General features: G+C 32.6%; 1 protein-coding gene across 2 annotated transcripts in view; it reads right to left on the bottom strand.

Moving 5' to 3' along the window:
- LOC6639966 (terminal nucleotidyltransferase 5C) overlaps positions 1 to 22094 on the bottom strand; it is a 65713-nt gene extending 43619 nt beyond the window's left edge. The window contains exons 1-3 of one of the 2 annotated variants that reach the window (XM_023181963.2): positions 21724 to 22094; positions 20705 to 21499; positions 17417 to 19169 (exon numbers count right to left, since the gene is read on the bottom strand). In XM_023181963.2, the coding sequence (XP_023037731.1) occupies positions 17417 to 18523 (1107 nt within the window). In that variant the 5' untranslated portion in view covers positions 18524 to 19169; positions 20705 to 21499; positions 21724 to 22094. The remainder of the gene's footprint in view (positions 1 to 17416; positions 19170 to 20704; positions 21500 to 21723) is intronic. The other variant, XM_047010240.1, reaches the window with a different exon arrangement.
- Between the last annotated feature and the right edge of the window lie 1908 nt (positions 22095 to 24002).

The raw sequence follows: 24002 nt of genomic DNA, 5'->3' as shown, positions 1-24002 counted from the left end.
AAATTTGTGGGATAAAAAGCTTTGCGGTCATAGAAAAGAGAGTTATCACGAATCGGAAAAGATAGGTCTCTAGTGATATATTGAGATGAAAAATTAGGCAAGTCCGACAGTTTAAGACATCTTTTTGAGGTCCCACCTAGACCAATTGTGGTATTTAGTGTTATCGGATTTGCATAACACCAAGCCTGGGGTTATATCTGTTAGGATATGTGTGTGACTAGCAAAAGCCAAGAATTGATTGAAGAATTGACGAAGAAGATTGTTCCTTCGACTGAGTCTTGAAGCGAATTCAACAAATAGGGTTTCTAACGACGATACATTTTTGATGTGAAGCATTAGTCAATTTATAAACTTCTGTTTGCCACATTTTCTGATATCCCTTTTTTTTGTCCTTATGGCTGCTTGCAATGGCAGAGCAGGGCTTTATCTTGCAAATAAAGCAAACATCCGCTTTGGATATATACATGAGCTTCTAGTCTATGATGTTTTACCTACATTTACGTACGTATGTGGACGTTATCTTTTTTTTTTTTTGCTCTTTTACACAATAACACATGCGCCACATGCCGCATCATCATCATCGTGCAGAGTGTTGTTAGTATTATTACACAAAATCACGTCGGTTGACGGAGGTCCACGCCCACGCCAAAAAAAAAGAATGAAAATGGAAACTAGAAATTACGCATGCTGACGTCATTGTGGAAAACTAGAGACCGACGCGACAGAGCTAACGAGAAGGAGCCCGGCTGGGTACACACAAAATTTGCGTCATTCATTCATGGGTAGACCCGGCCGCAAAAATTTTTGTCGTAGGTTGGGTACACAAATTTTCGAAAGAAAGAGATGGGAGATAGTTCAAAAAGTGAGTGAGTGAGAGAGGGAGGGAGAAACAAAACACTTGACTGCACATTTCATTCATAAAATTCATTTGTGCAAACAGAGAGAGAGATAGCTGCTAGAGTCCTTCATTGACCTTTGACAGTGCGCAAGTCATGAGTGTAAATTGAGTGAAAGCTTACAGCGGTCTCCCCCTCTCGTCCTCTCTCTCTCTCTCTCTCTCTCTCTAATCTCTCGTATCTCATTTTTGACCTTTCTAGAAGAAAGTCCACACAGCTCTTACGAAATTCTAAGCCAGCTTAAAAAATGTTTTTTTTTTGCCCTTTTTTTTGCGTTGCAAATGGGAAAAACATATGGTTAAACTGACAGAAATACATGGCAATTACCAGCAATATGGAAACCACCTCCTCCTCCCCCTCCTCCTCCACCTTCTCCGCTCTTGTCACGAAAATCGCATAAACTGATCAATTTATGAACCAAGCTAAACTGCATGAGGTTAGGGGGAGGCGGGAGGCGGTAGGTACATAATCTTACTCGCATTTGATTTCAAGGTTGATGATTCGAAATGTCAAAATTGCAGATGCGACGCGACGACATCGTCGACAGTGTCGAATCAAGTTTGCAAAACGAAAAAAATGCAAAGCGAAAAAAAAACCAAATGAAACGTATCGAAACAAGTTCCTTCAAAGAGCATTAGAACAAATGATAATGTTACTGATCATCATGATGATAATGATCATAATAATAACGATGATGATGATGATGTTGCTTCAGGTGCCGCTGCTGTTGGGGGCAATTGGAGGCAAACCTTTTGGTTTCAGAAAACAAACCCGTATTATGAATTTATTGTGTAATTGAATGCAAACAACAAGAGAGAAGTAACAATTGCCCAACCTAAAGTATGAAAGAATTATGGAATATAAAAAATACACTGAAAGATTGACTGGGACACTTAAATGAGCTCTCATTAAGTATCATCAGATTAGTTATAACATTTTATGTAAAGTAACTTTTTAAAGATTTCTTAATGAAATCATATCAACCAATCCCATGATTCATCCCATTTTGAACTCAATTCAACTTAAATTTCATTTCCATTTAACTTTCATTTTCAAAATTTGTTACGCTTTTTTTTTCAGTGTATAACCTGCTATATTTGCAATAAGTTTCCCCAGTATGCAAATTAATTAACAATAAAGAACAACAAATATGATAATTATTAATACCGTTAAAATGTTAACGAAAGTATCACATCTTGTTCTTCCTAAAATATGAAATGAGCTATCTTTAAGGCTGATCTGACTTCTCTCTCCTCCTCCTCCTCCACCATCATGCAACAGTTTAGCCTGTCTTCTGGATCTAAAGTCCAGTTACTTATGCAAATTATGGCCTGCATTTTGTAGCAGCAACTTTACATGGCAAAGTGCAGTGCTCAGTAAGTCAGTCAGTTAGTCAGTCAGTCAAGTCAACCGATTTGTGGTTCTTTCTGTACAAAAGTGAATGTCCATCGTAAAGTCCTTGAAACCTGAAACTGATCTTTCCAGTTTAGTTGTTGCAAGTTTTCAGCATCGGACAAGCTCCACTTGGCGTCTTTTTGGTATCTTTTGCTGGCTGCTGTTTGGTTTGGTAGCTTATTCTCCCTACCTTTGCCTGTCCCTCTCCCCCCTCTCTTTCACAGTCTCTCTCACAAACACATTATGCATTTCAAATCGTAATCCTTCATTCACCTGATCAACAACAAACAACAATAATAATAACAACAACAATTTCAATAAAATATCAAGATTATTTAGACCATAGAATACCTAGTAAAAAAAATTGGTTGATTAAAAAAGCATTTAAACCTCAAAGACACTTATCGATATTTATTTTTTTTAAAAGCATGTGGGAAATTCATTTAGGTTAAAAAGTGTTATTTGCTTATTCCAATTTTTTCAAAAAACTTCATTTTCCTTATTCGTTAAATTTTAGACAATTAACACTCAAAATAGAGCTGAAAAACTATCGAGGTATCGCATTGTTTACAATCGATATTTCCCTAGCTCTAACTAAGAACGGATATTTTATCTTTATTTAACAAGATTGCTCTATAATTCTCTCCAAAATTAATACTTAAAATAGAGCTAAAAAACTATCGATTACTTTAACGAGTTATCGCATTTTTACAATCGATGTTTGCCCAGCTCTAACTTAGAACGGATATTTTATCTTTACTTAAACAAGATTGCTCCAAATTCTCTCCAAAATTCATCGCCTTCTTTACAAAAATTACAACTTGGTTTAAAAAATATATATATTAACTGAAAGGTCAGTTAATTATATGCTTAGTTAGTTAACTGTTTAGTTAAAACTAGCTAAAACTCTTCTTTGTATGAAAAGAACAGAAAAAGTCCAGTGTATATAAGATCTATATTTAATAAATCTTTTTATCTATTAAGCTTAACAAACTCTCTCCGATCGAATGGCCATAATACTGGGTATAAAAACTAAGCCAAAAGACTTGTTGTTGTTGCTGCTGCTGCTGCTGTTGGCTGGCAGCTACTTGGCCAAGTATTTAGGTTGAAGCTTTGGGTGCGGTTCCACAATTGCTGATAAATCAAAAATTAAATATTAAATGAATCGAACTGCAAAACGGATGTGACAAATATGAAAGATTACAGTAAAAATTTGAATAAAGAACTTTCTGTTTTTTTTTTTAATATTATACAAATATGTATACAGACACACATTCATACATACATACATCTTATAATGACTCTCAATTGTGTTTAGACTTGGCAATATTCCTGTCAAATTCCCCCCTTAAGACGATTACATAACCGAAAAATAAAGAAAAGATACAAAAAAGAAACCCAAAAAAACAGAAAAAAAGGAAAAAAAACGAAAACCGAAAACAATTAACAATTTTTATAACTGGCCAATACAGAGACGGAGTCGGATTCGAGTCGAGCGTTACAGATAAATCAAAAGCAGCAACCAACATTGGGTTTTCGTTATTGACCAAAATCCAAACCAAAAGCCGAGCCACCTGCATTGAATTGACATTGAAGGTTGTTGTTCTTGTTGTTGTTGTTGTTATTGTTGCTGGCCAAACCTACAAGTGCTTGTCATTGTTGTTGTTGTTGTGTTGTGTTGCCTGCCTGCCTTTCATTTCTTGCAATTGGCGTTTTAATTTGCCTCTTTAAAAAGTGAACAAAAAAATGCTTTAAAAAAAAAACTAAATATGCAAGAAAAATTATAAAAAAAAATATAAAAAAAAACAGTTAATCCGTTTGCAAAAACAGCAGTGCAATTTATCGCCTTTTAAAGCAATTTTAATGATAATCTTCTAGTGATTGAGATGAAAAAAAGGTCAATAATAGTTTAATGGTTTAAAAGTGGAGGAGGGAAGAGGAGGTCGCTTCGTAGTTATGAGAGATTTCATAAGGTTTAATGTGACTTATTAACGTTATAGCGCGATAAAAGCTTTGTTTATAGTAAAAAGGTTTAATGTAAAAACAGTTTTTTTTGGGTTTTTTTACTAACAATAATAGGAGAATTAGGCGGCTCTTAAAGCTCTAAACATTAAAAATAAAGTCTTTTATACCAAGGATTCTTCTTTTTCTGTTAACGTAACCCAAGAAGTTAAAAAACCTATCAATTCTTGTTCAGATAAGATTTACGAATCGTTCTAAAATAGAGATCGAGCCTTACAAAAGTCGTCTATAAAAAATATAACCCTTTTATTCGCATCTTTAAATCAGCCCTGTCTAAAATTATAATTATAAGACGGCCTAAACGTTTAATCAATTTAAGTTATGTTATTCGTCTATAACATCGGTACAAAAAGTGTACTGCAGTAGTATTCCAGATAATATACCATTAAAGTGGTCAATTCGACACAATAAGGAGAAAGTTCTCAACACCCAACGACCTCGGGTACAAAACTGGACTAAGAAAAATCCCAGTTTAATTCTCTGCCTTGGGAGCGATAAATAACAACACTTGAGGATATTACAAAGAGACAATTGCTATCTCTACCTTAACAAATCAGTAATAATTTTGTAGGCAAAACTTTAATTGGGATTCATTTATGGAAGAGATAACTATGACTAACTAGCCAGTTACGCTTAAAAGCTCCAACCCTAAATACTACGTAACACCTTAGACTATACATTCTAACTAATTAAAAAATAGCCAACTAAACTCTAACAATTAAATGCTTAAAACAAGTCATATGCTTAAGCTTTGATGATAATATATGTACACACTCACACTAACACACAACTACTAGGTATATAAACGTCATTAACTGAAATGGGTATAAGGTCTTTTCGGTATCTTCATTTATGTGTATAAATGTTGTAACCCTTCAAAAAATTAAACAACTTTTATATGAAATTGACTTTTTTTTGCGCAGCAAATGGAATTAATAATAACAAAGGTTAACAAAATAAACAAATTCCAAGAAATAGTATATAAAATGCATGTGTGGCATATGGTGAGGGGAGGGGAGGGGAGGGGTTGTTGAGAGCACTGTTATGAGAACGACCTTGCCTAAGGCCGAAAACAAACAAACCAGCAACAACAACAACAACCAGCTAACTAACCAGTCCAAAGAAACTCCATTCCCCCTTCCACCACCTCATGCTCTCCACTGTTTTCCCCCTCTTCTATTTACTTCTCTCCCCCTACGCTTCCTTTGTGTCTAATAATAAAAGAATTAGCGGGGCTTTTAATGACCAAGCGTAACTGAAAATTGGCTAAAAGAAAAAAAAAATATATAAAATATTATTGTAGTTTTATAGGTGTTTTTTTTTTGCTTCTTCCCCTCCTTTTTAACAATAGCGGAACGATTTGTGATTTGTTTGTGTGTGTGTGAATAGTAAATGCGCCATTCATAAGTGGATAGAATCTAAGGCATAAAATATCTGTACATATCTATATATGTTTATATGTATATATAAATAGAATAGTGTCCGTTTCATCCGCGTCCCCACCGCACAACATCCGCATTCTCATTTTTCAATTTCAATTCGCTCCACACAAAAAAGCGATATAAAAAAAAACTAATAATTAATGTTGAAGTTGAGATACTTCAATGTTATGTTAATTGCTGGAACAACGTCAACAGCAGCACGTGATAAAGATGATTCAGTTATAGTTATAGTTTTTACGTAGTAACTTCAACTAACATATCTAGGTACACAATAATAATGAATACCACGAAAAGGTAAATCAAAGTATCGGGAAATATCTCTCAATGTTTTTTCACTGAGTGAAGTTATATACATATGCCCGATCTCATCATGTTCTTAGAAGCTTTATCAGTTTGCTATCTATAGTTAATAGCGATGCTCATCATTGCCAAAACCAGTCCTTACATCCTACTTAGCCTGAAATCTAAGTAGGATTTTAAGCATATTCAGCATCTTTTGTTAAGTTATCCTAGACTAAGTATAATTTCCAAACCTTTTTCCTAGCCCAACTTATTAAAGGGTATCTCAAAGTCAACCACAATGGAATAAAGTACAGAATTCGTTATAATTTATTTTAATTATTTACACATCGATTAGAGTACGACGAGTCGAATTAAACGCAAATAGACGTCAGACCATTTAAAAAAATTTATATATATAAAAAAATTGTAGGTATTATTAAGCTTGAATCATGACCAAGCAAAAATATCCGTAGAAAAAATATATATACGTTACAGTTGTTTGTTTTTCATATTAAATGCTGGTTCAAAGTTTCATTTCATCACAAGAAATTTAATTTGTTTAACATTTTTCAATTTTGTCCTTCATAACTAAACATAGGAGAATGAGATATGAGAAAATGATTGAGGTATTCAATGTCCCTGATTAGTGATGGCAAAATTATTAATCGATTATTGAATCATATGATTAATCGAAAATGTGCGATTAATAAGCACTATTAGATTAGTAAAAAGAAAATTATCGATAACTTTAACGTCGTTTTTTATGTTTTATTCATGAAACTAAACTTTGCCTAAGCCTTGATTTGTTTCTGATAGCTTTGCCATTTCTTTCTTAAGCTATTTTTATTTCAACTCATAATAAACCCATTTAAGAAATTATGTTTTAAACGTGAAAACATTGCTTACCAGAAGTCGACTATTTGAGCAATTAAAAGATTACCAATCTAAGTAATCGAAAGGCAAAAAAATCGATTATTGCAGATCTATGATTAATCGTTTCATTACTATTATTTATGATCTCAATATAAACACTAAGGTAGAAAATATTGGATTCTAATGTATTTCTTGCTAATTATTGCTCATTTAATGGCTTAATTAACATTTACCTATATATATTTTTCTGTTTTCTATATAGACCACAGTCCGTTTGCCATAAATCATTTTCAAATTTGTTAAAATTATTTCCCATTTTCCATTTTATGCCCAGTCACACAATGAAACACCGAACAACAAAACAAAAAAGAATAATAATAATAAAATAAAATAAAGCTTAGCTCAACAAAAGAAAAATACGATTTAACCTCAGTGTGGGTTTTTTTTTCTAAAGGTATTTTTTGTTCAATTTTTTTTTTTTTTTCGTTGTCGTCAGCGACTACAAAAATTTCATAATTACCGGAAGTTCCTTGTTTCACGCACAGACAAACACCACACACACACACACCCACACACACACACACATCCAGACACACGCACACATATTTCAAATATTTTGACGAAAACAGATAAAATAATAACTTCATTTCATTCTTGTTATCAATTTAAAAGAGCCGAGTGAGTATCTATTTCTGGGAATGACTTCTTGGAAAATTTTCTTATCAAGACAACACCAAAAAAGAGCCCTTGAAAATAGGTTTCACTCTTCTTTTTTTGGTTTTTGTCACCAAGTTATTATTGATGGATTTACACATACCACAATTGAATTTCAAGCTTGATTTTGCCTCCACTCCACCCCCACCACCCACCATTAGCTAATGGCCAACCAAGCGAGCAAAGAGCCAACATTAACAATAACAACGACAACTTGATTTAAATGTCAGCTTAGGCCCCAACTATCTATATCTACATATATTCATACATACACATAGTTAAAGTGGCAGTCAAGCATAAATGTTAAATGTCTTGTTAAATACCAAAATTGTGTAGAGAGAAGATATCCATTTACATACCGACTTAGGTTTGTACATGCATAGATCGATCTTCCTCACATAGATAATCGAGCATTATATATATATTGCATTCAATCTACTTGTTAATTTTTATATTACTTATATTTTACTTCTTTTTCTATATGGAAGCGGCCTTCTCTCTGGTCACAGCCATAAAAAATTCAACAAAAAACTTTGATTAGGCGAACAACTAATACACACACACACACAAACACACACAACAACATACACTCGACGAAAATATCTAACAGACTGAAAAATTTGAAAGGCATTACAAATTTTGTTGAACAAAGGAATGTTAGATAGTTGAAACGAGTAAGCAGCAAACACAAGCAAGAAATATAAAACAAAAACAAAACGTTGAAAAAAACATTAGAAAAACAAAAAATGCATTTGCTTGAAGTATTTTAAAGTTTACTTTACGTTCTTATTTTAGTTGACCAACACTGCTCATAAGTGTGACCATAAATTGCAACAAAAACACATAACCAACACGGTATCAAGTGGTAAGGAAATAAATCACTTAATCACAAGAGAAAACCAAATGTGAGCTACAAAGAGAGAAAATTGTGGCTTTCAGAATTCTTTCCTTTATTCTAGCACTATAGAAGGCAGAATATTAGTTTTCGAAGTAAAATTCATTTGCCATCTTTAGGAAAGCGAAAAAATGTATAAAGTTTTAAGGAAAATTCATCACTCAAACCTCTATGCAAAAGGAAACGTTCTCATTGTCAATAAGTTTAGCCGAAACAGAAAAGAAAAATATATATCCAGATTAAATCTGTACCAAATTTTTTGAGTAACTCAAATAAACGTACTTTTTTTGGAAAAAACTTGGTTAATATTAAAATGTTAAACTTCTTAACTTTTCATTTCCGGGAACTGAGGAAAACCCGGGTTACAATTGAGCCTTCTCCCCTATCAAAATAATTCTAAATAATCTATTTGGTAAAACAAAAGTCTATATGCCTAGATATATTTTTAATGCATATTTTGGTATTACCTTAGATTAAGTTCATTTAAAAATAAATGAAAAACCAAAACGTTATTCTGAAATTAATAGTAATCAAACTTTTCAGCTTTCTTCCAGAGCATATTAAATTAAGCCTCACAGATTTACATTTGTCTAGAGTTCAATGCACTTTACTAGCATTGCCTGATGTTTATTTACATAAATATATAAAAATTCTTTATAATTCCTATAGAAAATAATTTAGTTGTACTTACTATCTTATCATCTGATATGGTAGAAACGGCTTATCTCAAAAATCGCAATCAAAGTTCTGTATAATCAGAAATGCAATAGAATTGAGTGGCTGTCCATTGCATTGATTTAAACAATATAAACAAATATGTACAGATGTATGTATATACATAAATACATAGACTTAAATACATACATACATATGTGTGTATACAAATTTACTTATGTCTTTTGCCTTATCAAAAAGTTAAATTGAAATTGTATTTCGCTTTTGATAAGCAGCCAACCGCAAACAAAATTCAGCTGTTCGTTTGTTCATTCTTCATTTTCATTGTTTTACTTAATAATTTACTTTTGTTTTTGCTTTCACATCTTTTCTTCAATTGTTGTTGTTATCAATAAGAAGAAGTAAATGCTTACCGCATTTAATTTTTATGATTTTATTTACTTTGCCATTTCTCTTGGTGATGGTCTTATCACCCACGTCTCTATGGACATCAAAAAAACATACAATGTATGCTGCTAGGGTCGTCCGTCTCTGAACATGTCAACAGAATAGGTCCAGTACAGGTCATTAGATTCCCCTCGGAGAGATGATTTTGTGTTTACTTTTATGTGCGTTAATGGAGAATGGGAAGAAGCTCTCTTGAGGCTCGAATTACTCAACAACAAAAGAACAAAAATTCAATTAATTAGACTCAGGTCAAAAGGTTACAAAAACATCTCAATGTCTTGGCTATAATTCGTTTCGTATCGGAAAATATGTCTCCACGAAGTTTTCATACACTTTTCAACTAAAATTCTTCTGATTTACTTTCTTTGCCCTCTAAATTCACTTTATTCCAAAGCCAGAAGTTGATTTTTTTCAGTTTTTTTGTTTTATAATTTTTCTTTTACTATTTTCTATTAGTTTTTCATATAAACATTTTAAAGACCCAAAATTATAATCATTTAAAACAGAATACAAATTTTTCCAAGCAGAGCTTTTGTATAGACAATTGCTTTAAGTTGGCAGCGCTTGAAAATTTTCTATAGCATAGTCTTAGGCGAGCCTAAGAAAATCTCTTCTTGAAATAGTTAGTTAGTTTTAGGCGTTAACAAGAAAAACTTGAAAAAAAGAACTCTATTAAACTATTTAAAAGAATTGAGCTGTAGAAAAATTGATTTTAATTGGAAATATTTATCATTAAGATGATATCGGCTAAAAGATAACAGTAATGGGCAATGGAAGTTCATTAATTATAATTTTAGATTATTTATTTTTTTCACACTTTTGTGAATGTTTTCTATTTTTATAGTCTATCTATATAACATATTATAGAAAATCCCAATTGAATCAAACTAAATCGATATATCATTTCTTCGACAACAAATTCTCAGTAATCTTTTTTAGACGGTTAATTTTAACTTAATTTATAAAAGATAAAGAAATATATTTATATCAAACAGAAAAGTCTTTTAAAAAGGAGAATCTAAAATATATTTAAGAATGCTATTTTGTTTTTTAATTGTAAAATATATGTACTTCACAATATTTTTAGGTATTACTCAATGAAAAAAATCATCAAAATCCCTAATAGGTTTAATATTTATTGACAGTGCAATTTATACCAATAAATACTAAAACTATTCTTTTTCTTTTTAAAAACATTTATGGGAGTTTCGAGTTTTTTTTTTCTTTCAAAAACATTTATGGGAGTTTCCGTACCTTTTTTTTTTAAAAACAACGGCATGTTTATAACTTCTTTTTATCTCTACAAGAAAAAAATATAATTCACGAGAAGAAAGTTCTTGTCATGTTTGAGCCATTTAATATTCTTTAAGAGAATAAAAAAAAAAATTTGTGTACAAATTTATTATATTTTGCACGATTTTTGTCATTACTGATAAGAGTTAAAAACTTTCAAGTACACGTGATAGAGAGTGGCACTATATATACTCCCATCTACTGTATTATAATGGCCAACACCATACCACAGCGCCCCCCTGTCCCGCCCATCTTATCTTAGTTCTTTTACCGATTTCCATAATCATAGCCAGAGTAACTGAAAACGCACACAATTGCAATTTATTTTTGCTTTGGGAATAATTTTAACTTGGTTCTGTCAGCGAAAAACAAAAAAAAAAAATGAAGAAAAAAAGAAGAAAACAGAAAGTAGAGAAAAACAAAACCAAATGATATTTTTACGACGCAGTTTATAAATTGAAATCAGTTACCAACACAAACCAACACAAACCAACCAACCAAACAGCCAAGTTAAGTTGTTTATGCCCAACAGCTGTTGGTAAATTAAAAACAAATTGCAATTGGCAAAAAAAAAAAACAAAAAAACAAAAAATAAAAATTTAAAGAGCTATCGAGAAAAGAGCAAGTGGAAAAATAATAGATAAACTATTAGATTACAACAATTGACAACATTCTAAGAATAATTATGATTTACATGTTAAAGAGACAAATTTCTAAGAATAATTGTTTAAATTTTTAAATGTTAAAGAGCTAAAATTTAACATTTACAGTTGAACTACCAAAAAAATGTAACTTTTTTAAACATATTACTTTCCTCAATTAATATAAATTTGATGTAAATGATAGAAAAGTTATTTGAATATGAATATATAGAAGACAAGTACTTTTTGAAAAAATAAATAAAAAGATGTTGCTTTTTTTATTATCCTTAGAAACACTAAGTTTAGTTTTTCTCTACCTCTTTATACAAGTGATATTTTCACTTTGAGATATTTGAAATTTGAATTAAAAGGAACTGCGGTAAGAAGTGGATTCAAACAAACTATGGTAGAGTTTACGTCATGAAATTGTTATACTCTAAAATCGTATAATAAAATATGATACGTAATTGTATTTCTTGTATTTTGGCATTTATTTTTACTGCGAATTCTTAAAGTATTTAAAACGGGGTAATAGCCAATATTCAACTTAGAGGGAACAGGCTTTTTTTACTTAGTGACTTAAGTGCACCAAACTGCAATTTGTTTAGATTTTACATATGTAAATCAAATCTCAAAGACAGGTGAAATGTCAATAAAGTTTTTGCGATTTTAGATTAAGTTAAGATATCAGAATATTCGAATAGATATTTCTGAAGTTTTCTAATAATAACGAATTTTTAAATTTTTATTGGATATTCTTATAGAAATTGGATATAAAATATTTAAAAAACCAGAGGATGGTATAACAGCTATATATAATATATAATACGGGTCCGATTATTATAGATTATTATGGTCTACAGTTAAAAAATAATGGCATAAGCCAAAAAGTGTTTCTAACCAATTCTATTTTTCGACTGAACTCCTCTTTAAGGAAACTGTGTATATATGATATAGTCGACCATTTTTAGATGGAAATTTATGGAGCAGCCAGAACAAAGTAAATATAACCAAAAGATATTAATTTTTTATAATAATCGGTTAGAAAGTAAAATTTTTCAGCATTTCTACAAATACAATTTGATGTGAATTCTTAAAAAAAAAAATCCAATTAAACTTTATCTTTAAATTAATTATCAAAATCAACAATTTAACGAAATTTTATCACAAATCGAAAGAATTCATAATAAAAGTTATAAGATTCCAGCTTTCCTTACCTGCCTATAACTCGATTATACTCTTTTCCAACATTTGAACTTTAATGCATTCTAAACAATAAAATTTCTCTATACCTAACAAATAAACTTCGATATTGATATGATGTCTATATAGAATGACAAAATCGTCTGTACTTAGTATAATCCGAGACTTATTATATAAATTAGAATTCCTTTTTTTTTTTATTTTGTTGTAAATATAAACAGCTGTTTCCCTCATTGACGCAAGCAAAAAGAGAACAAAGAAAGTAGAAAAGAAGGGGGAAGAAATCAAGAGAGAGAGAAAGAGAGAGGGAGTGGGAGAGAGAGTGAGAGAGAACGAAAGGTAAAGCTAGTTGGCTGATAAGCGTTAGAACATATCATCTTCAAATAGATTGAAATCGAAATGAAATCCCCCCTCAGAATATATTCACGCAGACAAAAACCAGATATTTTTTTATATATATACATATATATATGTGGATGATGATGATAGCAAAAACAAAACAGTTTGCTCTAGCCTGACAACCGGCTGGCTATATATACATACATATATATAATAGGGGTATATATCTTATCTAAACATTTCCATTTCCTGTTGCCCACACTTGCCACGTGTTTGCATTTTCAATTCTATTCCATCAAACATTAGACCAATGTGCCACACAAACAATTCACGTGGTTCTCAGCAGATTAAAAGCAAAAACACAAACCGAAACAAAAACAAATGCAAATACACAAATTAAAAAAAGAGAGAAATTTGAGATGCAAAAAAAAAACAACATTATTAAACATCGAGATGAGGAGAATTGTGGTTTAAAATTTGTTTTATGTACATATGTACACAAATAATAATATATATTTCATATATGAAGGTCAAATTAAGCAAGTGTTTGTGTTTATTTCTGTATTTTAGTTATTTGGTCTTTGGGCCAATTGTTTAAATATTGGTTAAATGAAGGTAAAGCCCCAATGTAAATGGATTTAGGTATCTAAAGGGTAACTACTTTCCACATAATTCTTTTATCATCTAACAAAATGAATAATCTATTCAAAATGTGAGTAGATAACATATAAAAGAGGGGAATCTATTATTTGAAATGCAAATATGTATATTTGGATTAATAAGAATTGAAAGTGGTCATATATATATACATATATGTCATACATACATATATAAAAACATAATAGTTTTAACAAGGAAAACACTTCAGCCACCGTTTTAGCTTGAATTCCAAACGCTTATTGCTTACAAGTGACCAAAGATATAGTTTCAAATTCAATTTATAACTAAAATATAGAACTTTGCTTCGAAATATTTGACACAGACTCAAATTAAAGGTTCGTCTATAATATACTTAAATTTCATCAAAACTCGTAGCTCACATACGTGAAATTCCCCTTGTAAGTTTTGATATAAATTAGTAAAGAAATTTGTAAAATTGAAGTGGTTTGTAAGTGATGTGTTTTGTAAACCAGAAAGGAAATCTATTCAAGTGGTTGGTAAACCAGAAAGGAAATCTATTGAAGTGGTATAATAATATGTAGGAAAGGGTGAAGACTATATCCCGACTTGGAACTAATCCTCTTCCCATATGAGCACTGAAATGAAAGATTAATTCATTGTATATTTGTTGATCAATGATACAAACAGATTTAGATTCATCATTGAAAAGCTTTAGATAGTTTTTTGAATATACTCAGAATTGAAGCTAGTTTTTTAAAAATAGATATACCAAAACTATCTGGACATAGTAGCGCAACTGAATTTAACTTGAATTTTACCTAAACTAAGGCAAATTTTTCGAATAAAAAGCACATTTATAATTTAGTAGTAGTATTATTAGTATTAAAGTATGGGATATGGTATCAACTATCAACCTAACTATATTTTACAAGCACTGGAAACTAAGGCCTTCGGCTTAGACGAAAACTACATCCATACACTAGCCTGGGATTCGAACCCGGATCCTCTACCGAGGACTGCGTTAATAATTTATTTTTTTCATAAATAACCCTTTCCGTACTCAGAAATCTGTTGTCCGGATTACTTAAAATCTTAATTCTGTCTCTTTATTTCATTGTTTGTATGGAAACTTTATGATATAGAAGTCTGATCCTTCTGATTCTAACAAATGTTAATCGACGAGCTAGGATTTATAAGTACCATATTATCCTGTATCCTAGAGCGCTATTTGGCCACCAACTTTTAGCATTTTAAACAAAAAGTTTTAGTAAGAAAAAACAAAAAACACACGACAAGTTAATGTATTTTGAAGCCTATTTTAGTTAACATTTAAATATAGCCTATACATAGATCATAATGCCATTATAGAACTTACTTTTGGGATCTGCTATCATAGAACTCACTTTTGGGATCATTCTGTTATATCTAATGAAAACTCGATCGTGCTTGATTGCCTCCACGCGCCAACCTTTTCCTATGAACCATTTCTAATAAACGTTAGTAGCTAGACAGCTAATTACTAGTTTTTTGGTAAAGGGTATCACAAATTTTGTTATATTTTATTTCATATACATATATGATTTACCCTCCTCCTCCTCCTCCTCCTCCTGTCTCTCTCTCTCACTCGTTCGCTCTGGTTATATGATAAAATTTACACTTCTATAAAACAAGTTTCACTTTTCGCAACCATTCTTTTGTTCAACATATTATATATACATATATATGATAAATAAATATATATTTGTATGTATGATTTGAACTTAATTTAGAACTAGTTTGTTTCCCAAGCAACTAACTAACTTAACTAACTGACGCACATGCTAATCAAATCACTTTCGGTTAATATTCTCTTCCATATGCAAAAATGGAAGAAGCATATGTGGAAGACGATTTTATAGACTCGATACAAATGTTGAAAATATAATTTGCATAAAATACAACAAAACTTTGTTTTTAGCTGCTATGCAATCAATAAAATGAAATATACATATATATATATTTGAGTATTAATACAAGTTACGTATCAAGGCCTCTTGAGATTTCCGTATTGGGTTAGGAAGAGGTCACACCTTTTGGAAGAAAATTGACAAAAATTCATCAAAATCTATATTGGTCTATACCCTGTAGAAGAAGTTACATACTAGAGTATGAAATTTTTAACCAAACAACTGAAATCAGCGAATCGAAAATAATATGGATGACTAATCAAAATATAGAACCACTCTCTTTTTTTTAACTCTCTTGCTATCTCCTTTTCTCTTCCTCCTTCACATGCGTCTCACTCTTCTCTTCCTTTCCTCATTGTTGCCATTTGTTGCTTCTTATCAATTGTATTTTTTGTTTTTTTTTTTTGTATGTTGTTATGCCATTAATTATAGCGCTGCTGCTTCCTTTGGGTAGCTTCTACTCTTCTTTGTGAAGCTGATTAGAAAAAACTTCTCATTCACTAAACTCAAAAAGTGAACAAACTAATGGAAAGTTACAAAGAATAGTATATCATCTGTCTATATAGAGAATTATTTCCCTTTAACCAGGTTGAGAGCAAGTCTTGAGTTGGCATTGAACTAGTTAGATGGTTAGCATTGATTAAAGTTGGAGGGAGTAAGAGGACGGAGGAGGTGAAATGCATGAAGCAGGTGAAACAAAGTTGGCATTTAGATAACCCATATCTTTCATCATTCAACTTTCAAAAATAATACTCATATCTTTATAAATTATTGAAATTGTTTAATAGAATTAATTCTAGAAGTTCTCAGTTTAATCAGGAAAGGGGGAAAAGAAATTTAAGCACTTGAGATAACAGTTTGAATTTCAAAATTTTACAATTGAAATTTGTTTGTTTTACTTATTTATAAGAAATCATAAGAACTACATTCTTTTGACAAAATTGATATGAAATATTTTAGATAAATGGTAATTCTATGAAAAGTCTGGTATATCTATGTATATCTTATAGGTAAAACACGGGAAAATCCAATATCTATTTGATTTGAATTCTGGAAAAAACAAAGAGCTTCATCTTTAAATGACTTGCAATTTTAGTTTTTTTGGTCTTTGTTAAAACTAAAATTTAATAAAGAATATAAAATTAATAAACTAAATAATTTATTTGGACCTGATATATGCATGGACAACCAAGGACTTAGCCAGTATTAAAATTATGGTGGGGTAACAAATTTTGTACTTAATTTTTGAATACAAAAAGTATTTTAATTCATAAAAAAGCCAAATAGAGCTTCATCTTTAAAACAATTGAATGGATTTTCAGCGAAATTTCATTTTAAATTGAATGAATTTCTAACAGAAAAGGATAAAATTAATAAGCTGCCCCTTCCCCCTTCAATTCCTAAAAACAAAAGCCAAATAGAGCTTTATCTTTACAACAATTAAATGGATTTTTAACGAAATTTTATTTTAAATTGAATGAACATTCAAAAGAAAAGGTTAAGCTGCCCCTTCCTGCCCATAACTGACTACGCCCCTCTGAAACTCTTTTTGTTTTTTGCAGCGTTAAATCCTAATTACTTAAGCAAAGCAATTGGCATTATTTTTTTTTTGGTTTATTATTTAACCAAATATTATTGCTAGACATGTGTTTTGTGTATACAGTTGCTAAAATTCATTTTTGTTTCTTTTGTATAATAGAAGATATATGTATATATGTTTTTTGGAACTCACCTGCATTATGGGATAGGCGACACGTCCTTTGCCGAACCGTTCTATGATCGTCAACTTGGCCGTATTGGCCATCACTCCGGCAATATTTGACGAAGAGAGCACTGGACGTGCTGGCTGTACAACTGGAACAAAGTCTCGATTCCTTTCGGCAAATGAACGATCAAATGAATTTCGTCTATCGCTATGGGAGCGGCGATATGATATATTATTTGATCCATTGCCATTGCCATTGGCATTGGCGTGATGTGTCTTTGTTGACTGATAGCTTGAATTTGAGCTGCTACTGCCACTGCCGCCTAAATTGTATTGTGGCACACCCATATAGGATTTCGATTTACGATATTGTTTGCTCGTATAGATTAAGGGTTCAATAAAATGGGCCGAATAGTTGGTATAGCTGCTGCTACTAATTATTGAGCTATTATTGCTGTCGGTCTCCGATCCGGTGCTAATTGTTGATGAGGCCGATGAGGACGACGACGACGATGATGATGATGATGATGAGGATGTCGAGATGATATTGTTACTGCTTGTGGGGGTCGTCAATGCAGAGATCATCGATGGTTTCGAGCATTTGGCACAGGGTACAGCCAATGCGGCGGTTAATAGCTCAGCTGGGCTAACCTTATCAATTGATGTTGTAGCATTTGTTTTTGTTGTTGTTGCTGTGGTCACTGTGGTGACTGTTGCTGTTGCTTTAGTTGCTTTTGTTGAGGTAGTTTGATTTAATGATTGATTACTGTGGTCCTGTTTGTTAACTAATTGTTTCTGTTGTTGTTGTTGTTTCTGTTGTTGTTGCTGCTGCAGAGGTTTCTGTTGTTGTTGTTGTTGCTGCTGCTGCTGCTTCTGTGATTTAGTCTTTTTGTTAGTGTTACCCTTCTGTTGTTGTTGTTGCTGCTGCTGCTGTTTGTTATTATTGTTGCCGGAATTCTTTTTGCTGTTATTGCTCTTGGCATTTGAATTTTTATTCTTGTTGTTGTTGTTTTTTGTGTTATTGCTGCTGTTGCCATTGCCATTGCCCATTGCCGGCAACATAGCCGCCTTGTCCTTGTCCACCTTCTGCTGCTGCTGCTGCTGCCCCACTTTGCCGTTTGATTTATTTACCATTTTACCAAAAACAAAAAACAAAAATCCCAATGTAGAATTTTTTTTCTTTCGGTAAGCTTAAACTTTTGGTGATTTTTGTGTTTTTGCTTTGCGATTGTATTTAAATATTTAGAATTTTTTCTTTCAAATTTATTTTTTTTCACTGCTTTTTTTTCCGTTCCGCTTAAAAAATTGTTCCGAGCGCAATTGCTTGGTTTTTGGTTCTGTTCTGGTTTGGCTTTTATTTTTGTTTTTGTTTTAAATTTTTTTCGTTTTTTTTTGTTGTATCTTAAACTGTTGCCGCACTCTCTCTGTCTCTCTTCTAGCACTGAACACCTCTAACTTGCTTGTAGCTGCTGCTGCTCTCCCACTCACACACACACAAACACTACTCTCGCTGCTGTTGGCTGCCCGTTACTCTCGATTTGCTCAAAAAGCTTCGTTTTGGTTTTTTTTTGCTTTAGTTTTTGTTTTTGCTTTTTTGCCACGTTTGTGTTGTTGCTCTTCGCTTTAAAACAAAATGATTGGTTTTTCGATTTTGCGTTGTGTTTGATTTTGATTTTTGCTTTTTATTAAATGAGCTTTTGTTGTACCTTTGAAATATTTTTAATCATGAAATTCATTAATTTGCTGTGGCTGGTGTTGTTGTTGTTGTTGCTGCTGTCGCCTATAGAAACAAATAAGAAAACGAAACGTAAAAACAGGCATCGAAACAAGATTAGTTTTTAGTTAGTTGCATTATATATACACAAATGTCTATATGTATGTAGATATATATTTCACGTTGTTGTTTTGATCGGCATTCTTTGTTTTTAAACACGTCAACTAACTATAAGTATATACATATATACCTGCCCATCACCCACTCCACCCTTCTCCACCCACCTTATTTTCTGTCTAGCCTACTATTTGGTTTCTTTTTATCATTTGTTTTGCACTCACATTTCTATTCTTTTTGTGAACTGGGAACTAAATACACTTTCTCACCCCTTTTCTCCCCCCTCTCCTACTATTCGACGTCTTCTAGGAAAGTTCCAACCACCCAACCACCTTCATCATTTCCAAGTCCAAGTCGCAAAATAAAATAAATAAATGAAAAAGTTGGAAAAAAAAAATTGTAAATACAAATAAATAAATAAAATTACTTGGCTACTCTCTCTCTCTCTTCTTCTTGCCTGCCGATGATGTAAGTTCAATTTTTTTTTCTCCCTCTCTCTCTTTTTGTATAATTTTACATTTGTTTTGTGTATTGTTTATTTGCAATTGAATATATACATAAACCGAAATTGATCTTGTTGGCAGGAATCATAAAATTTAGGCCATTAAATAAACAAAACTTGCTTCTCTCTTACATTAATCGATACTTAAACAAGTTAGTAACTTTTATGGTACCAGAATTGATCATCTTAATTATAAATATTATTCAAATTATATTATATAGATTCTTAATAAACATCAAACAAGCAAAACACACGACTTTTGGAAAAGTGATTTGTAAGAGATACTAAATTTAAGTCAGTCTACCAGAGTGGAAAAGAATTTTACGGTTCTAATTGTAAAAAATCCGTAGAAAAAACACTAAACGGCTTTGTTAATACCTTAATACCTTGCATAATCGATCAAATATTTAAATCCTATGTGAATTAGTTTTGGTAAATTAAAAAAAAAAAACAGTTTTCTTGGCCTATAAAAAAGTAAGTAATTTCAGTAGTGTACTCTGTAAGTGTATTATAGAAGGCCATGGTTCCACACCCCCCTGTGGTTTTTCCTAATCTAAATAATGACTACAAAAATGTAGAACACTAACCGGGTTCTTGAGCTGTCAAAATAGAGTACTATATAGTGCCTTAACGACCAAATCTATTAGCGACTTGCGAATATTATATTAACTACGCAATTGGTTATAATACCGTGAAAAGAATTCGAGCTGGTTGGCAACTCTAGTACTTGGAAACGAGAGATAATAAGGGGGGGAGCACTTCTACCTTACCCCTGACCAAAAGGCAAGAAGAATTCGGCCTAATGCGGAAATGCACAAAAAAGATGAGAAAACATTTCTGGTTAATTTTCTTTTTTTGCTCTTTGCGACATTCAAGAACCCGGCAGTTCTATATAGTTTATATAGTTTATCCATGTACTACAAATCAGTCACGTAGCACACATAGAAAGCGAATGAAAATTTAAATTTATGTGAATATTTACCTGGAAAATTATTCAGCTATGTGGCCATATTATCCAAAATAAAGCTAGCGGCACAGTCGATCGGATCAATAGTTGGCACAGTTCTCTCTTTATTTTCACATACACCCACTCTTCCTATTTCACACTCTCTCTGGGTCTTGCTCTCCGTGATTTAGATCGCTCGCTCACACTCGCGCGTTCTCTCTGTGATGGTCACCAAAACGAAATTGCGGCACGAGGACACCGCACACTTTAACGAGGAGAAGATGAGACACTTCTTCTTTGGCGGGTGGTTGGGGGAGGGAGGGTGATCGCGGAGGGCTGGATGTGGGTGTTGTGCAAGAGCAGAGAAATGGAAATGCCGTTACTTGAGCGAGGAGCGAGGTGTTACGGTTAACGATTACGAAGTAGTCTTCCTCCTCAACGTCTCCGATTATATGCGAACGGGCGGGCGGTGGTTTTTTTTTTTCGCTTGATTGTATAGATATTAGTATGTATGTATGTATTTAAACATATACTATATATACACGTATACACTTAGTCCACCAAGTAATCTGTGTGAATCTTTTACTTTTTGCTTTCTTTTCTTGACTTTTTGTTCTTCGCTGCAGAAAACGGTTTCTCCTCTGTCTCTATCTCTCTCTTTCTACAAGAAAACAAGAACAACAAACGAAGAAAATCAAAACGTTATCGAGGGGCGGCAAAGGTGGTGGAGTTTCACGGCTGGTGGGGGTGGTGAAGTTGAACAGCTGGTGCTAACAACGACAACGACGGCGGGCAGCAGCAGAGGTTTGCGCGATCTCCTTTCGATCCACACTATTGTATTTGTTGTTTTTGAAATATATATATACATATAAATAAAAAATATATATGTATATATATATATATATATTAATATTACGTGAACGTGAACCAAACCGGAGCCGGAGTGTGTAGGCTTACTTTTCTACAATACTACTGACAAATAAAACCCTAATTGCTTTATCCACAAATTTTCCACAAAACACAAACAACACTCATACACAAAAACGCACACTCACACAATTAGTCAACACCGTACACGTACACGACGATACACACTGTAGATGTGTGTGTGTGTGTGAAAATTCCAATTTCACTTTTCTTTCGTTCTTCGCGAAAACCACGCGTTTTGTCTTTTTCTTATGTGGGTGTAGATTGGAGGCAAATTTGTCGAACGAAAACTTCGAGAATGTTACAGGGTGATCGCTTGTAATAACGGTAAACACACTTTTAATTACTGTTTTTTTTTTTCTAATTCGCTACTGGCCACTGTCTTTTATAATAGATTCGTATTAGAATTCTTCAAACTGTCTTTAATATTTTTTTTTTTCAATATTGGTTCTCTTTTTGGTCTTGAGTGTCGAACATGTGACGAGCAACTGATGGCCAAGTAAACGGCGGATGACAACGACTACGACGAGGGAGGCAATGAATACGGCATTTTGAGAGCCAAAAAAAAAACACCGAATGGCGGACTTACTCTGATTGCGCCGAAGTTGAAATACTCTTGCACGATTTTTCTGTTACAACGTTTTATCACAAAATTGAAACTTTCTCTAAGTAAAGGCCTACACAAACTCGTAGGTATCGTATGTTTGAATGACTGACAACTACATAAATACATACATACATATATGATATAGTAATCCCTTGACTTTCTAATCAGATTTAACAGAACTATTTTATGTGAATTTTCGAATAACCTATTTTGATGATAATCGCAAAGGTAAAAAGGTTTTTCTGACCTATCGTTCTTATCGGATATATTTAATCGACTTTGAGGTTATCTGATATTGTCTTACAGATTATGTATGATATAGCGGTCTAATTCGGCTGCGTTAAATTTATAAGATTAAACGTTCTAGAAGAATCTGGAACCATCGTTCTCAGCAAGAATGTACATATAAAATATATACATACATACTTTGAATGATCGGATTTAGAGAGTTGTACCTTCTATGCGATTGCGAAATTCTTTCCAAAAATCAATATACTCATTCTGCGAGTGTATAAATAATACAAAAGCAAAAATTTATAAACTGAACAACAGCAATTAGTTGGTGGAAGAGAGCTTGCATGAAGAGAAGAAGAGAGCGAAAAAAATACACCGAAAACTTGTAAAGCTCATCGCGAAGCTTCTGCGAATCTTTGTTGGTAACGTAGTAGGTCAGATCCAAATTTATTAAGAGTTTTCACTTTTGTTAAGTCTAGTTTTAAGCTACATATATACATATACAACAACAGTGAGGCAGTTAAAGACAACATTGGAGGCAAAAAAAGCTTTTATTGTAGCTCCAACTCGATTTTAGATTCACAGAGGCGTGCCTGGGGGCGGACTCCGGTTCGGGCCCCCCATACGCCACTGATGGATTCGTGTTTTGTTATTGTAATAAAATACCGGCCGGCTTTGTAAGATAGCGCCACTGACCTTGTATTGGGGCTTGCAAATTGATCGAAAGCTCTCTCCCATTAGCTTTCACACTCTCACTCAATTTCTCTCTCGATCGCTCTCTCTTGTTCTCTTGTTGTGCCCTTTTATGTACATTACATACATACACACATATATGTATGAATTATGAGGCTCTCAGGGATCAAGTTAAAGAAGAGAAAACACTTCCGACTGGCCTTTGCATTATCCCTGAAGCGATACCTATGTATGTCTCTCTCTCTCCCTCTCTGTAATGTAATGCAAACTAGTTCCTAGTGAAATTTTGGCTAATGCAATACATCACTCATGTTGCATTTAAACAAATGCCGACGCCTAAAACCTATATTTAAACCAAAAATTATTGTAATTGCGTAAAAACTTTTTGCTTCGTTTTTGGTTTAGTTTACCCTTATGATTTGACCTACTAGTACAATCTTTTCATCTCTCTCTCTCTCACTCTCTGTATAGAGTGAAAGCAAGGGCAAGGTTAATTCCTTGCGTGTTACAGAAATACAAATATCTTTCGTCTCTCTCTCTCACTCTTTTAATGCAAAATGCAATGCGTAGTTGATCGGACGACAGAAATTTCAATTATTTTGCCAGCGCGTGCAACGCCACACACAAAAATATTTTGAGCCAAGAAAACGCGGCTGTACCGAATCCAACGTTGCATAAATGAAATTACATATCCACCAACAAATATATGTACATATGTACATATGTATGTATTTACATATATAGTATATGCATTTATGTATTATTCATTGTACAATGCGATACAAAACTGTCAACAGCATTTTGCATAGAAATTGCATGGGAAAGCAATTTTCGTTGCACAAATCACGGTTAGGGGGAATCGATCGTACATAT

Source organism: Drosophila willistoni, assembly GCF_018902025.1.
Source record: "Drosophila willistoni isolate 14030-0811.24 chromosome 2L unlocalized genomic scaffold, UCI_dwil_1.1 Seg196, whole genome shotgun sequence".
NCBI lineage: Eukaryota > Metazoa > Arthropoda > Insecta > Diptera > Drosophilidae > Drosophila > Drosophila willistoni.
This window is presented reverse-complemented; position numbering and strand designations above follow the sequence as displayed.